The following is a 21334-nucleotide window of genomic DNA, read 5'->3' as shown; positions in this document are numbered from 1 at the left end:
GCAAACAATTACATCTGCACAAGGCACACATACATCTTTAGTCCTAAATGATTCTAGCTTTGATGAATGCTTTTAGGAAGAATCTGGAAATCAGTCTGGAACATTTGCATTACCCAGCCCTCACTGCATTGTTAAAAATAAAGTATTAGATTCTGTGTTTATTATCCCAGTGTCTAAAGGGAAAAGGTCAACTCAACTCATCTCTGAATTTTCCACTTTCAATTACAATTTAACCGGATGTCTATGTTCATGTTCATTAACTGCCAAGTAAGAAACGTATTTTAACCCTGATTCTGAATGCATTTTAGACCAAAAAGGTGATGTGTGGTCAGAAAAAATGTTACATTTAAAAACAACAACCCTTATGTCTGATACTGAAATGAGTTTTAGGATTAATTCTGATGTGATCATTTCTCATCCAGCATGGTCTTTTGAGCAGAGAGAGAAGGTTAAAATTCAGGCACGCAACAAGCACGCCTCTTTAGAAGCCTCCGCTCTCTGTTTATGTATGAAGAGCTTTACAGGACGCATCATGCATCCTCCAAAAACTGAGCCATGAAACAGGAATGCTTTTATTTATTCCAAAAGCAGGCTGACGGGCGGTCTAGGTGAGCCACGTGCAGCAGACATCAGCACATCACTGGCAGTCCTGCCTGCTCAGCAGCGGCCCGGCCGAGGCACGCATATGCCCATCTCATGAATAGCTGGCAGGCCATGCGTGTGGAGAGCATGACTCCAGCTCCGTCATCACCGAAACCTGCTGGGCCACAGAGGTTAGAGAGCGTGGGGTGAGGAGAGAGGCTTTATAATAGCTGAGCGTATAGTGAATGGCTCTCTGTTCTCGCATTTATCACACTGGGATTTATCGCACAGGTGTTTATTGGTGGTTATTGAGGGCTTTAGTGTGCGTTTTTTGAAAGGGATGATGACGGATGCAGCAGCGTGTGCCATAAATCACGATGCTGGAAGTTCATTCTGTACTAGAATATTGTATTTTTTTTTATAAGTTTGTGTGGGTTTTTGTATCAGGAACTTTTTATATGAGAATTTTTCAGCATCTGTTCCATTCAGTTGGCATTGCTTTTTCTATGGAGATTATACTCTACAAGCTGTCCATGCACAGCTAAACCCAAGTGTCAGCAATGAATTCAGTAATTAGAGAGGGATGTATGGTCTGCCTCTTTTCTGAGTGACTGCACTATATTTCGCCTTATTAAAAAGAAACTGTCTAAAATGAAACACTGAATAAACTGTAACTGTATACAGTTCTGGTTTCTCTGAGTTTGCAATTTATAGGTTTATGTTTGAGTAAAATGAACATTGTTGTTTCATCTCAAAACTACGGACAACATTTCTTTCAAATTCCAAATAAAAAATTGTCATTTAGAGCATTCATTTGCAGAAAATGAGAAATGGCTGACTACCAAAAAGATGCAGAGCTTTCAGACCACAAATAATGCACAGACAAAAGTTCATATTTATACAGTTTTAAGAGTTCAGACATCAATATTTGTTGGAATAATCCTGGATTTTAATCACAGTTTTCATGCATCTTGCATGTTCTCCTCCACCAGTCTTACATACTGCTTTTGGATAACTTAATGCCACTCCTGGTGCAAACATTCAAGCAGTTCAGTTTGGTTTGATGGCTTGTGATCATCCATCTTCCTCTTGATTATATTCCAAAGATTTTCAATTTGGTAAAATCTAAGAAACTCATTTTTAAGTGGTCTCTTATTTTTTTTTTTTATGTTTGGAGGTCTGTAGTGATTGATTCAGCATCTACTAACCTTGCTCTGTCATTTCACACTGGCAGAGTGAGTTTATTTTATTTCCAGTCGCTTTCACTTTGTTATAATACCACTGACAGTTGACTGTGGAATATTTAGTAGTAAGGAAATGTTACAACTAGACTTGTTGAATAGACACACTGGAATTCACTGAGCTCCTCAGCGTGACCCATTCTTTCACTAATGTTTGTAGAAACCTGTATTCCTGTGAGCTTGGATTTATAAACCTCTTTCCATGGAAGTGATTGAAAGTTCAATTATTTGATTGGGTGAGCAAATACTTTTGGAAATGTAGTGTATGTTTTCTGTTCCATTTTAAATGGTGTTATGGTTACCTTGACTGGTACCAGCAAGAGTGTAACCTCTGAGAAAAAGGTATTTCAATGTCAGCTGTAACCTTTAAGGTAAAACAGAAAATTTGATGCCGTGAAATAAAATGAGTCCATAACATTCTGTGATAATATTGTTTATTTCAGGTTTTTTTTCTTGGAATATTTGATGAAGGACTCTGGTTTTCTCAGCAAGTGTTTAATTGTAAAGCAATGTAGCAGCAAACATTCCGTTATGGTGAGATGGTTTCATGATCCCCATATTCTGTATATATACACTGGAATCATCATTACACATAAACAGGCTGCAGGTCCTACAAATACAGTATATTAACTATTAACTGTAGAGCTGTACCTAACCAGATTAGCTTTTCATCTGTAGTGTCCTTCAGCTTATTTCTCATCGGTTCAGCTTTTGAAGAACTCGAGGCTCAAATTAATAAGGTCTAATGTATGTTTTTAATGTCATCATCTAGCCTGACTGACCTTATAAACAGCCATATCTTTTAAAGAAATTTTAATTTATCTCTGCAGGTTTGGAAATTGAGATGTTGTTTATGATCAGGATGCTGCAGCGTTTTCACTGACATTAACTCACTGAGCAACCGGCTGTCCACTCAAGTGCTTCAAAGGGTTTTTTGAGAAATTTCACTTAAGAACCATTTAAAAAAAAAAACACCTAACTCAGCACATTAACCTAAACTTAGCTAGCTACCAAGCAAGCAGACAAGGTCAGGATAAAAGAGCTATGTTGGCTGCAATTCACCACACAATATATGGTAGAACGCATCTGCTGATGAAAGACTGGACCTTTAATATTCTTAAAGATTTATCCCAAGTTTAATTATAATTAATTTGGAAGATGTATAAGGGAAAATGTAGGGGTCTGAAGAACACTAGAGGTGGGGTTAAAGCCCACCCTGCCTCTGTGTAATGCTGTGCCTTACACTGCATGAGCACATGGAAACGAAATAACAGATAACAGATATTACATCTGATCAGTTCCTACAGAGGAAAGTGAGAACACAGCGAGGTCTCTACCTTTTGCTCTCTCACCTTGAACTGACCATCTTTCCATAGTGGCCTCCAGCTATTTGCCTGGACCATCGACCATTTCATCATCAAGGGAAGGAGCAGTCGATGCAGGAAGCAAAATCTCCAGCTTGCCAGATTGAACACTTATCCAGACTTGCTCTGGCTGCATGACAGCAAGAGCTGCAAATTGTACAACACTTTTGGCACTGCAGGGTTCTCTGCAGTGGATATCACAATAGTTTTAGTTCAAGTCCTGAAAACCTCTTGTTATACGATGCTTAATACAATTGAAATTTTTTCTGCCAGCCACAGTACTTTTGTTAAAACCACAAAATGTATAATTCTGTGAATTCAGTACTGAAAAAACTTAAACAAAGTCCCCCTAGTCTGCTTTTAGTCTCTAGGCTTGTGTATGTTGCCTTACACATGTATTACACATGATTTGTACACTACCTCTGTATGTAGCTCAGTCTATATGTTTATTCTTCTGAGTGCAACACATTTTTAAAGAGTGTATATAAATGTGAAGGCAATGCAATTTTTTAAATGCACAAATTTTATGAAATTCTCAAAAATCAGAGAGCGTTATTTACAGCAGTCCAAAGTTGCTTCAGTGCTCTCTCTTACCACTGTCTTGGGTGCAGGTCCTACAAGTCTATTCAAATACACAGAGAGTCAACTGATACTGCTCAATCAGCTGCAATGTCCTTCTGCTTCTTTCTCTGCCTCTTTCTCAACGTTTAATAAGGTACAAATTTAATTTACACTATCCTGAGGCTTAGATTACTCAGTTAATTTTTTTCGTTTGAAATACAGGATATGAACTCACTGACCTTCTCAGCAGCTGCCTCTCTTAAATATGTTTCATTATCCCTACAGGTTTGGAAGTGTGAGATTGGGTACATTAAAGGCATGGTGCAAACATTTAGCTGTTTACAATTACAGACATCCTGTTTGACATCCTGTTTGGCATCCTGACATGGCTGTTTATTTGGCTAAAGTTTAAAAGAATCAAAGTTTTATTAAGATCTGTACTTACAATATAATATAACTGTTTTATTTCATCTCATTCAGCAAAGACAGACTGTATAGTAGTGTAGATTCCCATGCAGAAACCTCATTGGTCAACTAAGCATGAAGAGAGGCCAATCAGGATGCTCTATTTGTCACTCTCTTGCTATGTGTGTGTGTTCCTCTCTCGCCCATTTTTCTCACTTTCTCTCTCTCTGTCTCTCTCACTTTCTCTCTCTCTGTCTCTCTCTCTCTCTTTCTCTCTCTCTCACTCCCTCGTTCTAAAACATGATTTTTTTAAGGATGTTGTATAGAAGTTTCAGGCATTAGGCAGAGGCAGCCTCTGTTAAAATGCGGGAGACTCCCTGAACTTCCGCGAGATGTGGGACCTCTGCTTTATCATACTGAACAACCATCTGTGGCTACCAATGATGTGATTAATTTAAAATGCCTAGGAAATTATACAGAGCTTTAAATAAATGTACAATTATCTATTCTTAGTCACTCTCACTATATTCTGTAACATCAAACTTTAATAATATTCTGGCACTTTTTCTCTGTTTATATGTTATGCTTCCTTGTTTTCTGAGGGCTCAGTCACAGCTTCCCCTGAGTACTGATTCATTGCACCTGTGGGTGTTTAGCTCGTTTTATATGTACCATTTTTGTGTCAGTTTCTTTGTGAAGGATTGACAGCCCTGTTGTTGCATTCTGACTGCTCTATTTCTGTCTGTTTTTTTACTTTGTATTACCCTCTGTTTTGTCCTGACTATTCTCTTTTGATTTTAACTTTTGGCTTGAACAGTCGGTTTGATTGGTTTCGTGGGTTTGACTCTGGCATTGCTTATTTGGCTCTTGATTCAGGTTTTGGCCATGAATGCTTTGTTTGCCTTTGTGTTAGTGTTTCTGCTAACATCCTGCTCCTGTACCATCTGTCAGCCTCAGTATATTACCATAAGCCTTAATACATTGAATATCCCTTTACCTTTTATATCATTTAAGGGTGCAAGTCTAAACTGAACACCTGTAATCTCCTATCCATCAAGCTCCGTTACATGAGTAAGGGATTACTTTGGATTTATTTTTGTTCAGCACTACAGTTAATGTACTTAACGTAGTTTGAGTTACATTTACAAAAGTTTTCACATAAAATTTTACTGTGCAAAACACAAATCGCTTTACGTTAATAATATGTTGATTTATGTTAATAAATTGGCATCAACTTTTTTAGGCTTGACAGCATCTGTAATGGAACATCACACAGTTCTATTGAGCTTTTTTGGAAGAAAATGATGCCATATACAACCAGAACACAAAGAGGACAAAAAGGACTATCCAGACCAGAAGAACACATATTTTACAGACAAAAAAAAAGCTGAGTAGAAAAATTGCAACTGCATAATATTCATTCAGAACAATGTGAAGTAACCAAAAGTGTAAATACACCCTGTAAAACAGTTTAACAAGGTTCCAAAAACAGATCTTTGGAGTTGTGCAGTGGAATGTGCCATTCCTTGTTACTCCACTGCACACCTCAGCATTTCACAATTTTGCCATATTGAAACAATTTAGGTAAAAAAAGAACTAGAGAATCAACGAAATGAACATTTTTGTCTGGAACTGAAACTAAACAAAATGAAACATTGGCTAAAGACTGAATACTGAATACCAAACAAGTTTTAATACTTGTTTTTATTAATTTTGCATTAAAATTGCATATATTAAGTAGCCTAAATTATATACACAGTATTTTGCATTTAAAAGAAAAAGTACAAAACTACAGTATCAATATTAATTGAACACTGAACGCATTTAACATCCCAGCACAGCATTGTTTGGAATTAATTATTCGCTTTTCAGTTATTCATTTTATCCATTATTTGGTTGCCAAATATACTTGTGAAAAGCCTTTCAATTCATCTTTATTTAGACTTGGAGAAGTAGAAGTACAATTTTGTAAAGTCTGAATAACAAAAACTGTAGAGTTTCTGTACAAGTTCTTTTCTTTTTTCTAAAGCAGTACATCCAAGAAATTTTCAGTGCTAATTGTTGTGTATGGTCTTTGATCAGACATGAGTTCTGTTAGACTGTGTTATGTAAGAACACTGAGTTAGCCCGTTCTCAGTGCTAGAGGTCGTTGTCATGAATACATCATTCTAGCGGATAGCACTGTGTGACAGGGGATTGACTGACTCAGACATGGGACTGGTGGAACTCCGTGTGTTTTTTGAACTTCTTTCGTTCTATCTCTCTTCTCTGTGCTCTCCTCCCACATGCGAGCAGCCACTCTTGATTTTTTTAAAGGAGCACTCCCCATTGAGACCACCAGGGCACCACCAATTAAATATTAATGTTCTGGTTCAAACGAGACCTGCATCTGCTCCATGGGTCACTAGACCAGCCTGCCCTTATCCAGCTGTGCGTGGGTGGACTGAGCTGAGAGTTATCAGAGAGGGTAGATTACACAACGTCAATAATAACATAACCAGTGTTGAAGAATGAGGGGTGGGGGGGGGGGTGGCTGCAGAATGCACCAGAGGTCCCTCTGGATCATCTGCACAATGTACAGCTACAGATTCTTAATTGGGCGCAGCCAGGCAGCAGCAGAAGTAATAATGGGATAACTTTTAATCAGCTGGAGCACTCTGGGTTTCCTTACTGTTTTGCTCGTGTTGTTTTCTTGTGTGGTAGCTTTGAATCTACCCTGAGATTTGCTGAAGGTGCCCTCAAAAGGAAAGCTGTATTTACCTTGGCATAGTTGAAGAAAAAGTTTGGTATAGAGAAGTAGCACTGCATTACTGATGCATCATCACTGGGTAGCCAGCTCTCTCAGATGAAAGCACAGCAACACAGCTCAGATACATCTGCTAACAGGCGCTTGTGTCAACCATCATCACAGTAAGAGTGATGGAGAGATGGAGCACCATCTACCAACCCAGAGAGAGCAAGGCCAATTGTACTCTCTCGGACTCCGGCTGCTGATGGTGAACAGCATGATCCAGGATTTAAACTGATCCTCGTATCATAATGACAGAGCCTTAGTCCACTGGACCACCCAGAGCCCAGGACTCTGTACCTGTATTTGCCATAAAAGGAGAGCTCAAACCTCTAGAGCATAGAAGCTAAAGCCAGGAAAGCCAGGCTAAAAGTCTATAAAGGAAATATACATGCAAAAATCAATTGACTATGTATCAGATCGATTTATTGATATTTATCTTAATATCCAATCCAATTAAGAATTACAGCAGCTTTGTGCAAGGCTCATTCTAGAGGCTCTTTGGTCACAGGAAAGTCTACTTAAATTTGATGTAACTTGAGAGTTTGTTTAGAGCTGCCTATGCTCATTATTCTCTGTGTGCAGGCTCTGCTCCTTTAGTGTTAACTGTATTTCACTCAAACTCACATGTTTGTGGAATGTGTAAAATCAATGCACCTTATGGAGGAAACAGAGTAAAGACTTTTGACACAACTAATACCCGGATACCCCTCTCTAGAGTACAACACTTAGCCAAGTACACTGTCAGAACACAGCTACAAAAGTTGGAAAGCTAAATGAATAACATCCAGGGCTTTTTTTAGTGTTTAATTTTAATAATAAAAATGGAGGAGGGGACTGTGGGCCTACCATAAATACTGCAGCATGGCTTAAAATAAACTATTAAATGAATAACTAAATTCTTTTATTTAAATAATCAGGTCTTTTCACGTATTGCCAATTTCAGACATTAATTTTCAATTGCCAAATATTTCTTTTTTTTTTAAATGCTCTTTCTGATGGGCTGCGTTTGATCTCAATAGAAAGTCTGTTACAAAGCAAAGCTGCAGAATACTAAAAGTTTTATTTTTTGTGTCCTTTTTTAAGACACAATTGTGCTATGCATTGCAGTGACATATACCAACAAAACAATTCACAAGCCCCTCAGGCTAAATAGCATGTTTGGGGTAAAAACTATAGGGTTGTAAATGGACTTGTAAATGGGTGTATTTTGTCCTAAGAGTAAGTCACATACATATTCCAGTATTTACACATTAAGGAACAAGTTAAAATACACAAAAAAGCATTCTGTGCCACCAGTACAGTTATAAAATTCGAAAAATTTGAGCTGATCAGTTTTTAAAAACCCAAGTATGTAGCTGAGTTCTGTCTTTGCAACTGTACTGTTTTACAACTATCTTAGATCTTACTGTTGTATCTACGCTCCGTGCTGTAGAGATTCAGCAGCAGTAATGTGTGTCTTTTTCTCTATTTTCTGCAACTCTGTGCCATGCTCTCTTTTGTCTCTCTCCACCACGCTCTAGGTCGTCATTAAATGTTGATGGAGATGAGTGAAACCAATAATCCTCAGACCTCACTGCAAAAACATTGCCAGAAATCAATAGGTTTGCAGCAGTAGGGGGACGAAACCTGGCAGAGAGAAAGAGAGGCCGAGGCAGAGAGAGAGTGAGGCAAAGAGCAAAAAAGCCTTTTCTATCAAATATTAATCGAGCAATCCCACGAGGGACAGAGGAGAATGCCGGTGATTCGCTGTCCGACCCAATTAAGATCTTACCATGTACCTCACTTAGGCCTGCTGTTACTTACTTCTGCGGCCTAGACATCAGTAGGTACGTCTCCTGCAGAGAGAGGAGCTCAGTTGACAGAACAGGACAGAAGATGCCCTGTAAGAGACGCCGCTCGTGGAGAACTACCGCGTTATTATTTTATCTGTCATTACTTTAATGTAGCTTTATCTGTATGCAGAGCTGTAAGAGCAGGTGGGCAATGGCATAGCACTGAAGAACCAGCATGGGGATCCACAGCAGAAAAACAAACAGAATCCGTTCCTTATACATCTCTAATGCCTCAGCATGAGCACCTCACACATAAAAGCATCTGAGACTTCATGGGAAGCTTTTGAATTTCCTAAGCTCATTTCTTCAAGGTCAGTGTGCCCTCGCTCAACTTCGTGTAGATCTGTTCTTTTTATTAAAGGAAACCTATAAAGTTTTCTTTTTTCATTTTAAAAACTTTGCAAAGTGAAAAAAGTGCTTCTGAAGTAAGATATACCATACTGAAAAATACCTCCCATTGTAGAGCACAGTGCATAATAATACTGTATTCAGTTTTAAGTTTAAAATGGTCAGAAACTGATCTATTTTTTTACTAGTGTGTTTATTTTCCTCCTTGTCATCTCTATTATAGCAGTCAAATAAATTGTCAAGCCGCGATATTGCATGCAGTGCAGTACAATGACATAAACATATTAAAAGAAAGAAAATAGAAAGCCAATATGTACATCTAACTCACATAAATTAATCTATTTTTGCCCATTTATGCACTTCATTATCACATTAGCATGTGTTCCTGGTGTTCTGAGAGGGTATGCAGTGTTTGTGAGGTGTGGACACTGTGTTCCAACACAGGAGCAGCACAGTGGAAATACAGTTTTCCGCCCAGGCTACCTTCACCTATAAATGATCTGTGTATATGCACTGTAAAAAGAATACAGATAAATGTAGAGTAAATCATTCAGTACATTGCTGTATTAAATTGTACAGTAAGCATACAGTTCACCTAATAATAGCACCTAGAGAACTTGAGCTACTGTCCTGCAAATATTAGACTACTTTAAAAAGACACTACTGCATTCATTTTAACACAGTGATTTAGGACTGGTAAAATAAATATATATTGTAAAATGAAGACGCTGTTTTTATGATATGAATGGTATTGTGTCCTTTACAACATTCTTGTCCAGTACAATTTTTATTTTATGGTTCTGTTCGTAAACTTTTTATATGTTGAAAAACAACAAAATTGTTGACCTAAACTTACAATACATTTTAGCACCATGCATAGAACCACAAAAGTTAGCAAGAGTAAATTTGATTGATGAACTTTACCAAAATTGAGCTATATGTCTGAGCACACACTCAAACTTTTACTGTATCTGATTACAGATGTTACTCCTACAACAAATCGTTTACGTTATCAACTAAACGTTTCCAGATAACTAAATCTATAATTATTTAATGTACAAAGAGTTTATCTTGGTAATAATATGCTTACTACATAATGAAGGTTTGCCTCTCCAATGTTTTTCTCTCACAGGTAAGTGTAGCTAGCATTAGGTCTGTAGACGTTACAGCAGGACCAAAGAATGCTGGCTAAGGTAAATTAAAGTGGAAGTTAAAGTAAATTTTATTAATGCACTGTACTGAATTAAATAAGAAGAATTAAGGCTTTCAACAATACTTTTCACAGTTGGTATCAGTTACTACATCTTCACAGAAACAACCCACCCCCCTCCCCCCACACACACATTTGCCATACCATTTAATACATTCTTACTTGAAACATATTTGATGAATATCATACTATTACAAAAGTTCTTCAGGACTTCAGTGGTGCTATTGGAAAGCCATTTGAATTTTCCATCCAACTGCACCAAATTCCTTCAGTACATTTATTCGAAACTTATGTGATTATGTGATGTGTTTTCCAAGACATTGATGGTCAAATTTTATAGCACCTTGATTTTCATATTTATTAGGACGTCAGTTTGTAGCCTATGCGTAATGTAATGGTTATAATGTAGTGAATTTAAACCTGAAAATGGATGTATTTTATTTTTTGTATGAGAAAAATTCTATAGATAGGTTGTTGACTTTCTGGTGTATATTTTATTTAAAATTTTCAGTCTCTGCACGAGTAGCGAGAGCAGCTTTTCTCCCAGATCCGCTGTGCAGGTGGCTACTGTAATACACAGTTTAGTTGCACACTCCCACTTTCTCACAGATTCACGAATTAATCAATTTCCTATTATAATTATTAAGCTAATATTTTACTTTTGTATTGCTTATATCTATGTACATGCTTTACATGCTTTACATTTTAAATATGTCGTTATTATGATTACTATTAGCATACTGTATGTTCCGGAAGCTAAAAGACTTGCTGCAATTCTCTGTATATTTTAACTTGTAGACAGATGTGTCTATATACAGTTTTGTAGGATGTTAAAATGTCCTAACAGCACAACTGTTGGAGAATACCGCAGTGTTCCATTATGTAATAGAGTTTCTGAAGGCAGTTTTGCTGTGTTTTTTTTTTTTTTTTTTTTGCTCTGTGAAAATCCATGAGAGATCGTTTTTGCACTTTACTTTAGAGGCACTTCATAAAAACAAGCTAAAATCATTTCAAACGACTTTGCTTGTCCTGTGTGGGAATAAAGAGGGAATAGTCTTGCTGCCCTTGTAGATCGTTTCTAGTTTGCTGTCAGTGATTGTCAGGAGTGAAGGATAGGCTTTAGACATTATTGCTTTTTATTTATCTGAACACATCATGATTCATATTGTGCTGTAGTGTTTTTTTCTGATTATGCTCTTACCAAGGATCTGTTTTTGTTATTAGTGAATGTTTCTGCAAAAACATGTTGTACTGTAAGAGTCTTTTAGTGTTATGGGAGGCGTGTGAGACAAATACAGAGTGTGTAAATTTAGAAACAGAAATAGAAGAGGGCCTGCTCTTGTTTTGCATTATGCGTGACCTTCACCGTGCATGATGTTGTATATGGTCATTTTTAGAAGCTGTTATTGGATTGTGAATGGAGAGTGGTGCTCTGTGAACACTTCAGGTAGAGATCCTGATGTGGATTGCTTTGTTTGTTTTATTTATTTATTTTCAACTGACCACAGCATGAAGAAAAGCGTGTTGTTGTTCTATCAGTTATTCTGAATTGTGTTTTGTCTCAACACCAACTGTTACGCTGGTAATAAGATGACAAACCGGTGAGGACGACAAAGCTGTGACCTGATATTGGTTTGTCTCTCTGTGTGTGTTTGTTTGTTGGTGTGTGTGTAGTGCTCGTGCCCAGCCTCAGTTCTGCTGCTGCTACTCTGAGATGCGGCTCCATCTACAAGGACTTTGCTAAGTGTCTGCTGGCCCTGGGAGAAAGCCTGTCTGTCAGCAGCCAGAAAGACGACGACACGCAGGAGATCGACTCCATCTGCAGGTGTGTATGCTCACCTGTAGTACCTGTACACTAAAACACAAACACACACACACACACAAACACAATCAACAAAGGGTGGAAATTACTAGAAGCTCCATGATGAAGAATTATCCCCACATTTATCAGGATACTATAGCAGATGCTGTCTAGTATCAGAACACCTGCTCATTACTTGCTTCTTATAAAATAAAGAGTATTAAAATTAGTTTATTCTGCTTTTGTTTGAGTAACTGTCTCTACTGTCCATTGTATGACTTTTCAGATTTTCTAGATTTTGGAGCATTGCTCTGAAGATTAAATTGTATTCAGCAACAATTCAGCATTAGTGAGGTCCCTTGTCACCATCATCATTCTAGTGGATGGGGACATTATTTCTCTTGTCCACATCAGGCATTAGGTATTAGGTATGGTGCCAATAGATTCATTTTTGTATCCTATTCTTTTGGCAGTGCTTGTCTAGACAGGAACTACACAAGTTATTTATATGTATGCATTTGCACATCTGTGTCAGCAATGGATATGATTTAAAGTAGCTAAATGCATTTATGCATTCAAGGGGTGCCCACAAATACTTATATACATATACATATATAGCTTTGGAAAAAAATTAAGCGAGCACTTCAGTTTCTTAATCACTTTCTCTGATTTTGCTATTTAAAGGTATATGTTTGAGTACAATGAAAATTGTTGTTTTATTCTTTAAACTACAGATAATATTTCTCCCAAATTCAAAACAGAAATATTGTAATTTAGAGCATTTATTAGCAGAAAATGAGAAATGGCTGAAATAACAAAAAAGATGCAGAGCTCTCAGACCTCAAGTAATGCAAAGAAAACAAGTTCATATTTATAAAGTTTAAAGAGTTCAGAAATCCATATTTGGTGGAATATCCCTGGTTTTAATGACATTTTTCATGTATCTTGGCATGTTCTCCTCCACCAGTCTTACACACTGCTTTTGGATAACTTTATGCCACTTCTGGTGCAAAAAAATCAAGCAGTTCAGCTTGGTCTAATGGCTTGTGATCATCCATCTTTCTCTTGATTATATTCCAGAGGTTTTGAATTTGGTAAATTCAAAGAAACTCAAAAATTTTAAGTGGTCTTTGTTTTTTTTTTCCCAGAGCATTAGTGTATATGCCAATTAGTGATTTATTACTTTAAACTGAAGATCACAGTATTAAAATATTGTACTGTTGTATTTCTCCAATAGCAGCTGACTGAAAACATCCCCACACACAATCATAAGAAAACTGAAGAATATGAGTGATATACATCATATTAAACCACCTCCATTTCAACACACACACACACACACACAGAATAAACTCACTCACACTTCCCATTATTTGCTATGCTCTGCTGTTGTGTTGTTGCAGGAAGGAATAGGTGATATAGAGGAATATGGTTCACTGATTTGACACCTCACTCTCTCTTTCACTCTCTTCTGCTGTGTCTCTTTTTTATATTACATGAAACTCACTCCCACTTTCTTACTCAACCCTTTCGCTCTGTCCATCTCACTCTCCCCTAGCTCTTTCTATCTCTCTTTTTTTCCTCACTATCTCTCTTTCATCTCTTTCTCTCCTTCTAACTTTCTTGACCCATTCATTATCTCTGTCTCATTCTCTCTTTCTGTCTCCTACTCCACTCTTTCTCAGCCTCTTCTCCCCTACTCCCTTTCTTTTTACTTACCTACTCTTTCTACCCCAATCTCTGTCTCTCTTCTGCACTCTCTTCCACACTCTCTACCTACCTGGGCCCTGAATCTCTGCTTCTCTATTTCTTTCCTCATTTTTTCTTTCAGTGTTTCTATCTTCTTTCTTCTCTAATTTCTCCATTCTGTCTGTCTCAGTGGCTTTTCACAATTTTCTCCCTCACTTACTTTCCTACTTCTGTCTTGATCTCTTTCCTCGCTCTTACTTTCTGTCCCTCCTTAATTCCCAGTCTCTCTTTCTCTTCCACTTTCTCTTTCGTTTCACTCTTTTTCTCTATATTCGTCTCATATCTCTCTCTCAATCTATTTTTCTCTCCTCTCATTTCTATTGTTCTTAAAATGCTCTTTTGATCTCGATCACTCTCACCACTCTTCTCTTTCTTTTTAAATTCTTTCAATCTCAATCTTTTACTTCACTTTTCTATTCCTTTCACATTTTCTCTCTTTTTTGCCTGTTCTTCTATCGCAGTCTCTCTCCAAACTCCTCTCTCTCACACTTTCTCAAACACTGTCTCGCTCCTCCTCCTTTATCTCTCTTGATCTCTTTTTTTACTCCTCTCTTTCTTTTTGTCCCCACTGTCTCTGTGTGAATCTTTTCCCTTCCCATATCTTTTTCCCCATTCTTTCTATTTCAGTATCTGTCCTCTTGTCCCTCCTCTTTTTGTCTATTGCTCAATTCGTTTTTCCTCCTATCTCTTTTTTATCTCTCTTTTTATAACATTCATACTTTCTCTCTCTCTCTCTCTCTCTTTCCTCTCCCTCCGTTCATCTTTCTGACTGTCTGCAGGGTGTTGACAGCCTATCCCATGTGCTCCATGTGTTTAAGTTGATGGTCTAATTAAAGATTGAGAGTCTGTCTTGTCTAGTTTTCTCTCTCCCTCTCTTTCTTTCTTCTCTCTCTCTCTCTCTCTTTCTCTCTCATTGTTTCTTTGCAGCTCTTTAGCTCATGCATCCTGAATCCATATTTATATTGTTACATTCATGTATGCTGCATCTGCTTAAGTATTCATTGTGTAGCAGTAAGGGCGTTCTGTGAAAACACGGTGCCATGTATCTCTCCGTTGCACACGGAGTGTTCCTCGCCGCTGCTCTACTGAACTCACTGAGTGAGTAGCGATCCTGACAGCCGCCTCATAAGATCCAATGGGCTTCAGTCACAGCACATTCAGCCAACCTGTGGGGAAAGAGTTGAGCTTGCATGTTCACTTATGTCTATTCCTTAAGGTCCCAATTAAGGTACTAATCTTGCCACTGGGTGCATAATAATACATGTCTGCTCTCATTCTCTTTCTCTCTCTTTCCCTCGCACACACACACTCACACACCTATGCGGGTTCACAAACACCTATGCTCACTAGATTTCATTTCCTTCAACATTTTGCCCGTTCTCCTGTCTAATCTAACAGGGACCACTTTAGGAACAGGAGCGTTTTCCCACCAGAGCAGAAGTTTCTGATTTACATCTAGGCCAAGGCCGCTCCTTTTTGTTTCTCTCAGGAGAACGAGGGAGAAATTTAAGCACAGAATCACAATGCCATGAGATGTGCTGTTACTAGAGGAAAGAGTGTGTTAAATGACTGATGAATATCCCTTTCATCCACACACGAACTTTATAATTGATTCAGGCCATCAGCAGGATATTGGCTGAAGACAATGTGATGCTTGGCCATTATGTCGCTCTAGGCTAAACAGCATTGTGCTGCCTCTGGCTCATTTTCAAGATTACAGCCAATAGGAACACCTGTTGGTGAAACACTTTGCTATAGCCATAGATATACTTGTATGCCAGAAGTCATGGGACAGCACTCATTGACACTCATTAAAAATAACACACCAAAAAGGAGTTGTTGGAATAGAACGAAACTTTATAAGTATGTAATGAAGATATACAAAGGCACACAAAGGCAATGGTGGCTGACTGATGGAAGGCAATTCGTTAAAACCACCGTACTGCTTTTCTTAGTCCGATGATATGCCAATTCCAGAGTCTGTCAATTAGGAAAAATGGCACTTTTACAGAACTGTGTGCCAAATTTTAAGGTATTTGGGTGCATTTTTTGTCAAAAAGTTTGTAAAATGATCATCTAGTGTTACCTAGCAGACTGCTTGAGAATGCCCACACCTGTATAGGTATAGGTATCTTGTGAGTGAGACTGAAGCTGTGCAGGCATTTAATATTCCTCAATCCACATTATTACATGGGTGTCAGAGAACACATCATATAAGGCATTACCACTGCCAGAAAACCTTTAACTGTGAAGCAGTGGATTGATGGAATGATGGTGATCCAGCCAATACTTTTGGGATGATGCAGTGGGATGGTAATTATGACTTATTAACATCATGACTTCACTAACATTCACTAACTTGTCATAGAATGCAATCAAATCCTCACAGCAATTTTCCAGAATGTAGTAGAAGTATCCCGTGGATAGTAGAGACATTTGCTCCAAAAATCAGAATAAACTCTTTTTTAATACCTTTGGTTTTGGAGGAATAAATAAATGAGCAGGCGTCCCAATACTTTAATACTAATACTCTGCACACTGTACGCATGATTGTTGTCTATGTCCATTTTGATGTATAAATAAATTAAATCTGCTTTCTCCTCAGCTGATACACTGTTTAATGTTAATTCTGTTGCAGGTCTTGGGATGATTTTCACGACTGCGCTAACTTGGCCATGGCTGGCTGTCCTGAAGAGGCGGCTGCCGTGTGGGAGTCTCTGAGACAAGAATCCAAAAAGATGCAGTTTTCGGGCAACCTGTACGACATGTGCTCCAGTCGCAGCCAGTCAGCTGACACCATAGGAGACCCGAACCCAGATGAGACCAATCAGGAATCCCTAAAAGGGCGTAGCAGCCACATGAGCCCAGCTCACAGCGTTGTGCTTCTCTCATGCTTGTGTTTACTTCTCCTCTATTTGTGGATATAAGCCAAGTCTTTCTGCTTAAAGAGACATAGAGAGTAGAACGTCAAAAGAACGTCAAAGAAAAGTTGACGAACTGACATATTTGACACCGACACTTCTGTAAAGATCACATGCTGTAAATAATATCATTCTGATTTTTTTCTGTATTTTTTTTCACGCTTCAGCATAAACACACACACACACAAACACAATTTCGAATGAACAAGTATTTCCCTCACAGTCAGATGCGAATCCTCCCGAGAGACGCAGCGTGTGCGGAATAGCAATTCCGTGTGCTGTTTACAGTATGTGCAAACCCACAGTGTTGTAGATTTACAGGCGAGTTTTTTTTACCTCTGCGCTCCGAGCCCAACCACCACCAACACCCTCCTAAGGCCAAATTAAACTGCTAACAATATGGACTGCTAGCACGAAAGCTTGGAATCTCTGAAGATGAAATTAAGGAGCTGCAAAAGCTTCCTGGGCTGCAGGAGGCAGAGCAACATAAAGAATTCCTGCCAACCCCCCCCATTTATTTATTTATTTGATTGTTTGTTTTGTTTATTTTATGAGAGGATTATCAGTGGGGATCACTTATTATAAAAACCAACCCAAAGCAATAGAACGCACCTGCAAACACAGCTGAGGAAAACCCCTGAGGTTTTACGAAGTTCAAATTCTAGGCTCAGTTTTGCAAGCCTGCTTTGTAATGATCTGCATTCAATGCAAACCGATTTTACCATTTTATACAAAACCATTAGCAATGTACTTTAATGCAGAGATGCTCCTAATTTCTAGCCTATCTGAAGTGTGTTTTTAAGTGTAAATGTGACTCATCACACTCCACAAATATATATTTGTACATATTTGTACATATAAACATTGCAGCTAAAAGAGTGAAGGTCACCTACAAAAGAGCGTCTAGCACATGATGGAAATGTAATACTGTAAATAAGAGAAATTTAAATGTTTAAATACAGAGAGGGATATGTTCATTTTATCTGTACCTGAGGCAAACATGTTTAATATGTAGTGCTGCATTCTTTTTGTGTAATGCAATCATAGCGTGCTCTCTTAAAGCCCCTGTCTACTGGTTTTAAAAATGCACAACATTATTTTAATACTGAAGATACATATTTACCATTGTTATCATCATTATATATTTATATATTACTTCAGTTAAAATGCTTTATAACTTCAGTTTAAATGCTTTATAAAACTGCCAGCTGCAGCCTGAAAACTATGAGGAAATGTCAGATCTGAGATAGATAGGCAGAGAGTGGCATCACTATAAAGGAAAAAGGCGTGGATCTAAACTGCTATAGCTAATTTAAACCTTTCCACATGTAACACGTGGCTCTCTGTTATTGCTTTGCCGAGAGTGAGGTTATTTGGCAGCAGAGTAGCTTGAAGTAATTCTAGAATTTTGCCATTACTCAGCAAGTGGAGCAATTTGAAGAAACAAAAGACCGTAGCTGTGCAGACAAGTTCAGATCAGGAATTCAGAAGTGGTGATATTTTTATTATTCATATTATAGCCATTTTATTAGTTTTAATAAAGTTGTGACACTTTAATGACTTTGATTCGTGTATTTGCTGGATCTGATTATATCCGATATATATATATATATATAAATGTTGTAAAATACAAATTTAAAGAAACAACAGAGTTTGCTTTGTGGCTTATCCTGTAGTCTAAAGCTGGAAATCCACCACAGCATCGTAGTTGGAGTCTACCTCATGTAAGTTCTGAACCATTTAAGATGGAACCAAAAATGTTGTTGAGTGATAAGACTGTTCCAGAAGCAGTACTTACAAGCACAGAGCTTAAACAACAACACAGAGCTTATGATGCTGTCTGTTTAAACTCAGATGTTGGAATTACCAAGTTTTGATCAGGATAGATTTTTTTACTTAGAAAGTCAGCCTAAGTAAGAGAGCCTCAGAACTTCCCTTAAATTCACCTTATCACACCAAAATCCCTAAACATTAAATTCTGTGTTTATTCATTATTAAATGCACATTAATACTAAAGTCATACCAACTATTTTCTCTATTTTATAACATTTTCTCAGTGAGCTTTATGAGGTAGTCACCTGGAATGGCTTTAAGTTAACAGCTGAAATTACTTAGAGTCTTGCACTCTTAATGTGTTTGAGAGCATCAGTTGTGTTGTGAAATTGGTATTTAGTGAGTAGCCTTGTTTGAGTAACGTTCTAATCCATATTATCACAAGATACTATAAAAATGAAGCTCAGTTAATTCGGAAAATGTCAAGAACTTTGAAAGTATCCTCAAGTGCAGTTTCAAAGAGCATCAAAAAATTTATGATGAAACTGGCTCTCATCAGGGCTATCCTAGTCCTGAGCAAGAGTTACCTCTGTTATACAGGATAATTCATCAGAGTTACCAGCATCAGAAACCGCACCCCAGATAAGAGCAACCTAAATGCTTCTCATTATTTTGGTTGGTTTAACAGTTTTAAGTTACTACATGATTCCTCATGTGTTCCCTAATAGTCTGGATGACTTCAGTATTTATTTACAATGAAGGAAAAAATTAAATATAAAATAAAAGCATTGACATCAAACTTATTACTGGTTCTGTATATTTAAATATATATTTAACTGTATATATAAGCATTCACAACATTGGCATCTCTGTGGTGCTTACTCATAAGAGGCATGGACCTGTATTTTTCTGTAAAGCTGCTTTGTGACAACTTTTGTTGTAAAAAGCTCTATATAAAAAAAAAATAATTTAATTTAATTTAATTTAATTTAATATTTCAATTAGCATGTGAATGCAGAATGAAATAAAGTCCCACCCGTAACTTAAATCCAAAATCCAACAGAAGAACTATGAAGAACCATAAAGTTTACAAAAATCTCTTCACAGAAAAGACCATTATTTATCATTTCTCTGCCAGTTGACAGTTTCAGTTGATCATTCTTATTCATTCAAAACTCTAGATAATTAGAAGAGAATCATGAAAATAAGTAGACCGGGGTTTTAAGTGTTTTTGTGTTTGTGAGGGGCCACGCAAAGCGTGTCGGATCATGTTCCCTCATCCAATACATCAACTCTGCTCTCCTCAGCATTATTTCCTCTATTAGGTTTCTACTTACTGTATTGTTTTAATTGGAAAAAGAATCGTGTTACTAATGCGCTGAACGATTTTTACGCCTGATAATTCACCTGTGACACAAAATCTGTTTGTGCACTGTGTAAACATGGTTACTTTTAAATGAGATTTATGAACTTTTTTAGATATTCATTTAAGCCCGAATTAAAGTCTTAAATAGCCAATATCTTAACGTCAGCTCAGTCTGTTATTATTAATCTTTTTTATGCTGTAATTTGTCTCTTTGTACTGAATTAAGTTCTGCTTATTACCATAAGGGCTAAAGCAAGAATGGACACAGAGAACCCATAGTAGATTAACATTGTATTTGTTGTTTTCAGTTATGACCACTTTGATGAAGAACTGTAACACTGTAACATGATGAAAAGATGTAATATACTGGGCGCATGCACAAGTTGGTTGGTCTTCTTTGTAAAACAAAAGACTCCTTCACATAAGTTTGGTCCTGGCGGAGATGAAGAAAGATTCTACAAAGGACAAAGGAGTACATTATAAATCTGCCTTTCCTTTTGAAGCTTGGACTCACTCTACCATTTTACTGTCCATCAAACTGGATCTTGATGTAGAAGCCTCAGGGATCAAAGGGGCTTTTCTTCTCCCATTGACTTTCCATAGATTTCCATTCTGGGTAGCTCATATCCAGAGATGCCACCAACCAGAGACCTCATAGTGGCTGTCCAGCATTTGCCAGTGGATGATCTGTGGGACAATAGCAATTCAATTATATGGCTTTTCATGTTTTGTAGCCTTTTCCTGTTCTTTGCTACATTCAGAGTTGATGAATAAAAGACGTTGAGGGCCACACTTCAGCCCAGCGTTTGGCCAGAACCTGACACGCAACACATAGCCTTCATAGGAGCATATGCTCCTCTCCCTTTCTCTCTCTCTGTCTCTCTCTCTCTTTCTCTCTCTTTCACATCCTGTAGGCATGTGTGAAGTGTGCCCTCATTGCAACAAATGTTCCTTCAGTGGGAATGTGGGGTTACAATGAGCTACATTCCAGGCTGTGGGTTAATGCTATGCCATATTGCGTTTTTTTCCAATGTAATCTTTTTTTGTAGTCCTCTGCCTCTCATACACATTAATATTTCATGCATCCAAGCTGCTTCCGTAAACATAGAGCAGTTAGCAGCACTGAGACCACCCCAGCCCTTGCTGCTGGCTCTCGCATGGCTGCTTGTTTTACAGCAATTACTTTCATGCTCGCTCCGGATCATGCCAGAGTCTAAGCTTTAGGAGTTTATAACACGCCCAAACAAGCACGTCTTGACAGCGCAAACACAGAAGAGCAAAACTTTAATTATTTTACGGTATATAATATATATAATATCTCAATACAAGTGCTTGCAGTCAAAATGCAGGAGTAGTGACAGATCCTTAAAAAACACTGTTAAATACTTTT

The 21334-nt window shown here is 37.7% G+C and overlaps 1 protein-coding gene across 1 annotated transcript in view; it reads left to right on the top strand.

Annotated features, from left to right (window-relative positions):
* The window catches only part of nrn1la (neuritin 1-like a), a 50225-nt gene extending 29491 nt beyond the window's left edge, over positions 1-20734 (top strand). The window contains exons 2-3 of the mRNA XM_022679705.2: positions 12009-12159; positions 16523-20734. Coding sequence (XP_022535426.2) covers positions 12009-12159; positions 16523-16811 — 440 coding nt within the window. The 3' untranslated portion in view covers positions 16812-20734. The remainder of the gene's footprint in view (positions 1-12008; positions 12160-16522) is intronic.
* Positions 20735-21334: the final 600 nt, after the last annotated feature.

Source organism: Astyanax mexicanus, chromosome 9, assembly GCF_023375975.1.
Source record: "Astyanax mexicanus isolate ESR-SI-001 chromosome 9, AstMex3_surface, whole genome shotgun sequence".
Lineage (NCBI taxonomy): Eukaryota > Metazoa > Chordata > Actinopteri > Characiformes > Acestrorhamphidae > Astyanax > Astyanax mexicanus.
The sequence above is the reverse complement of the archived record's forward strand: the minus strand, read 5'-3'. Positions and strand labels throughout refer to the sequence as shown.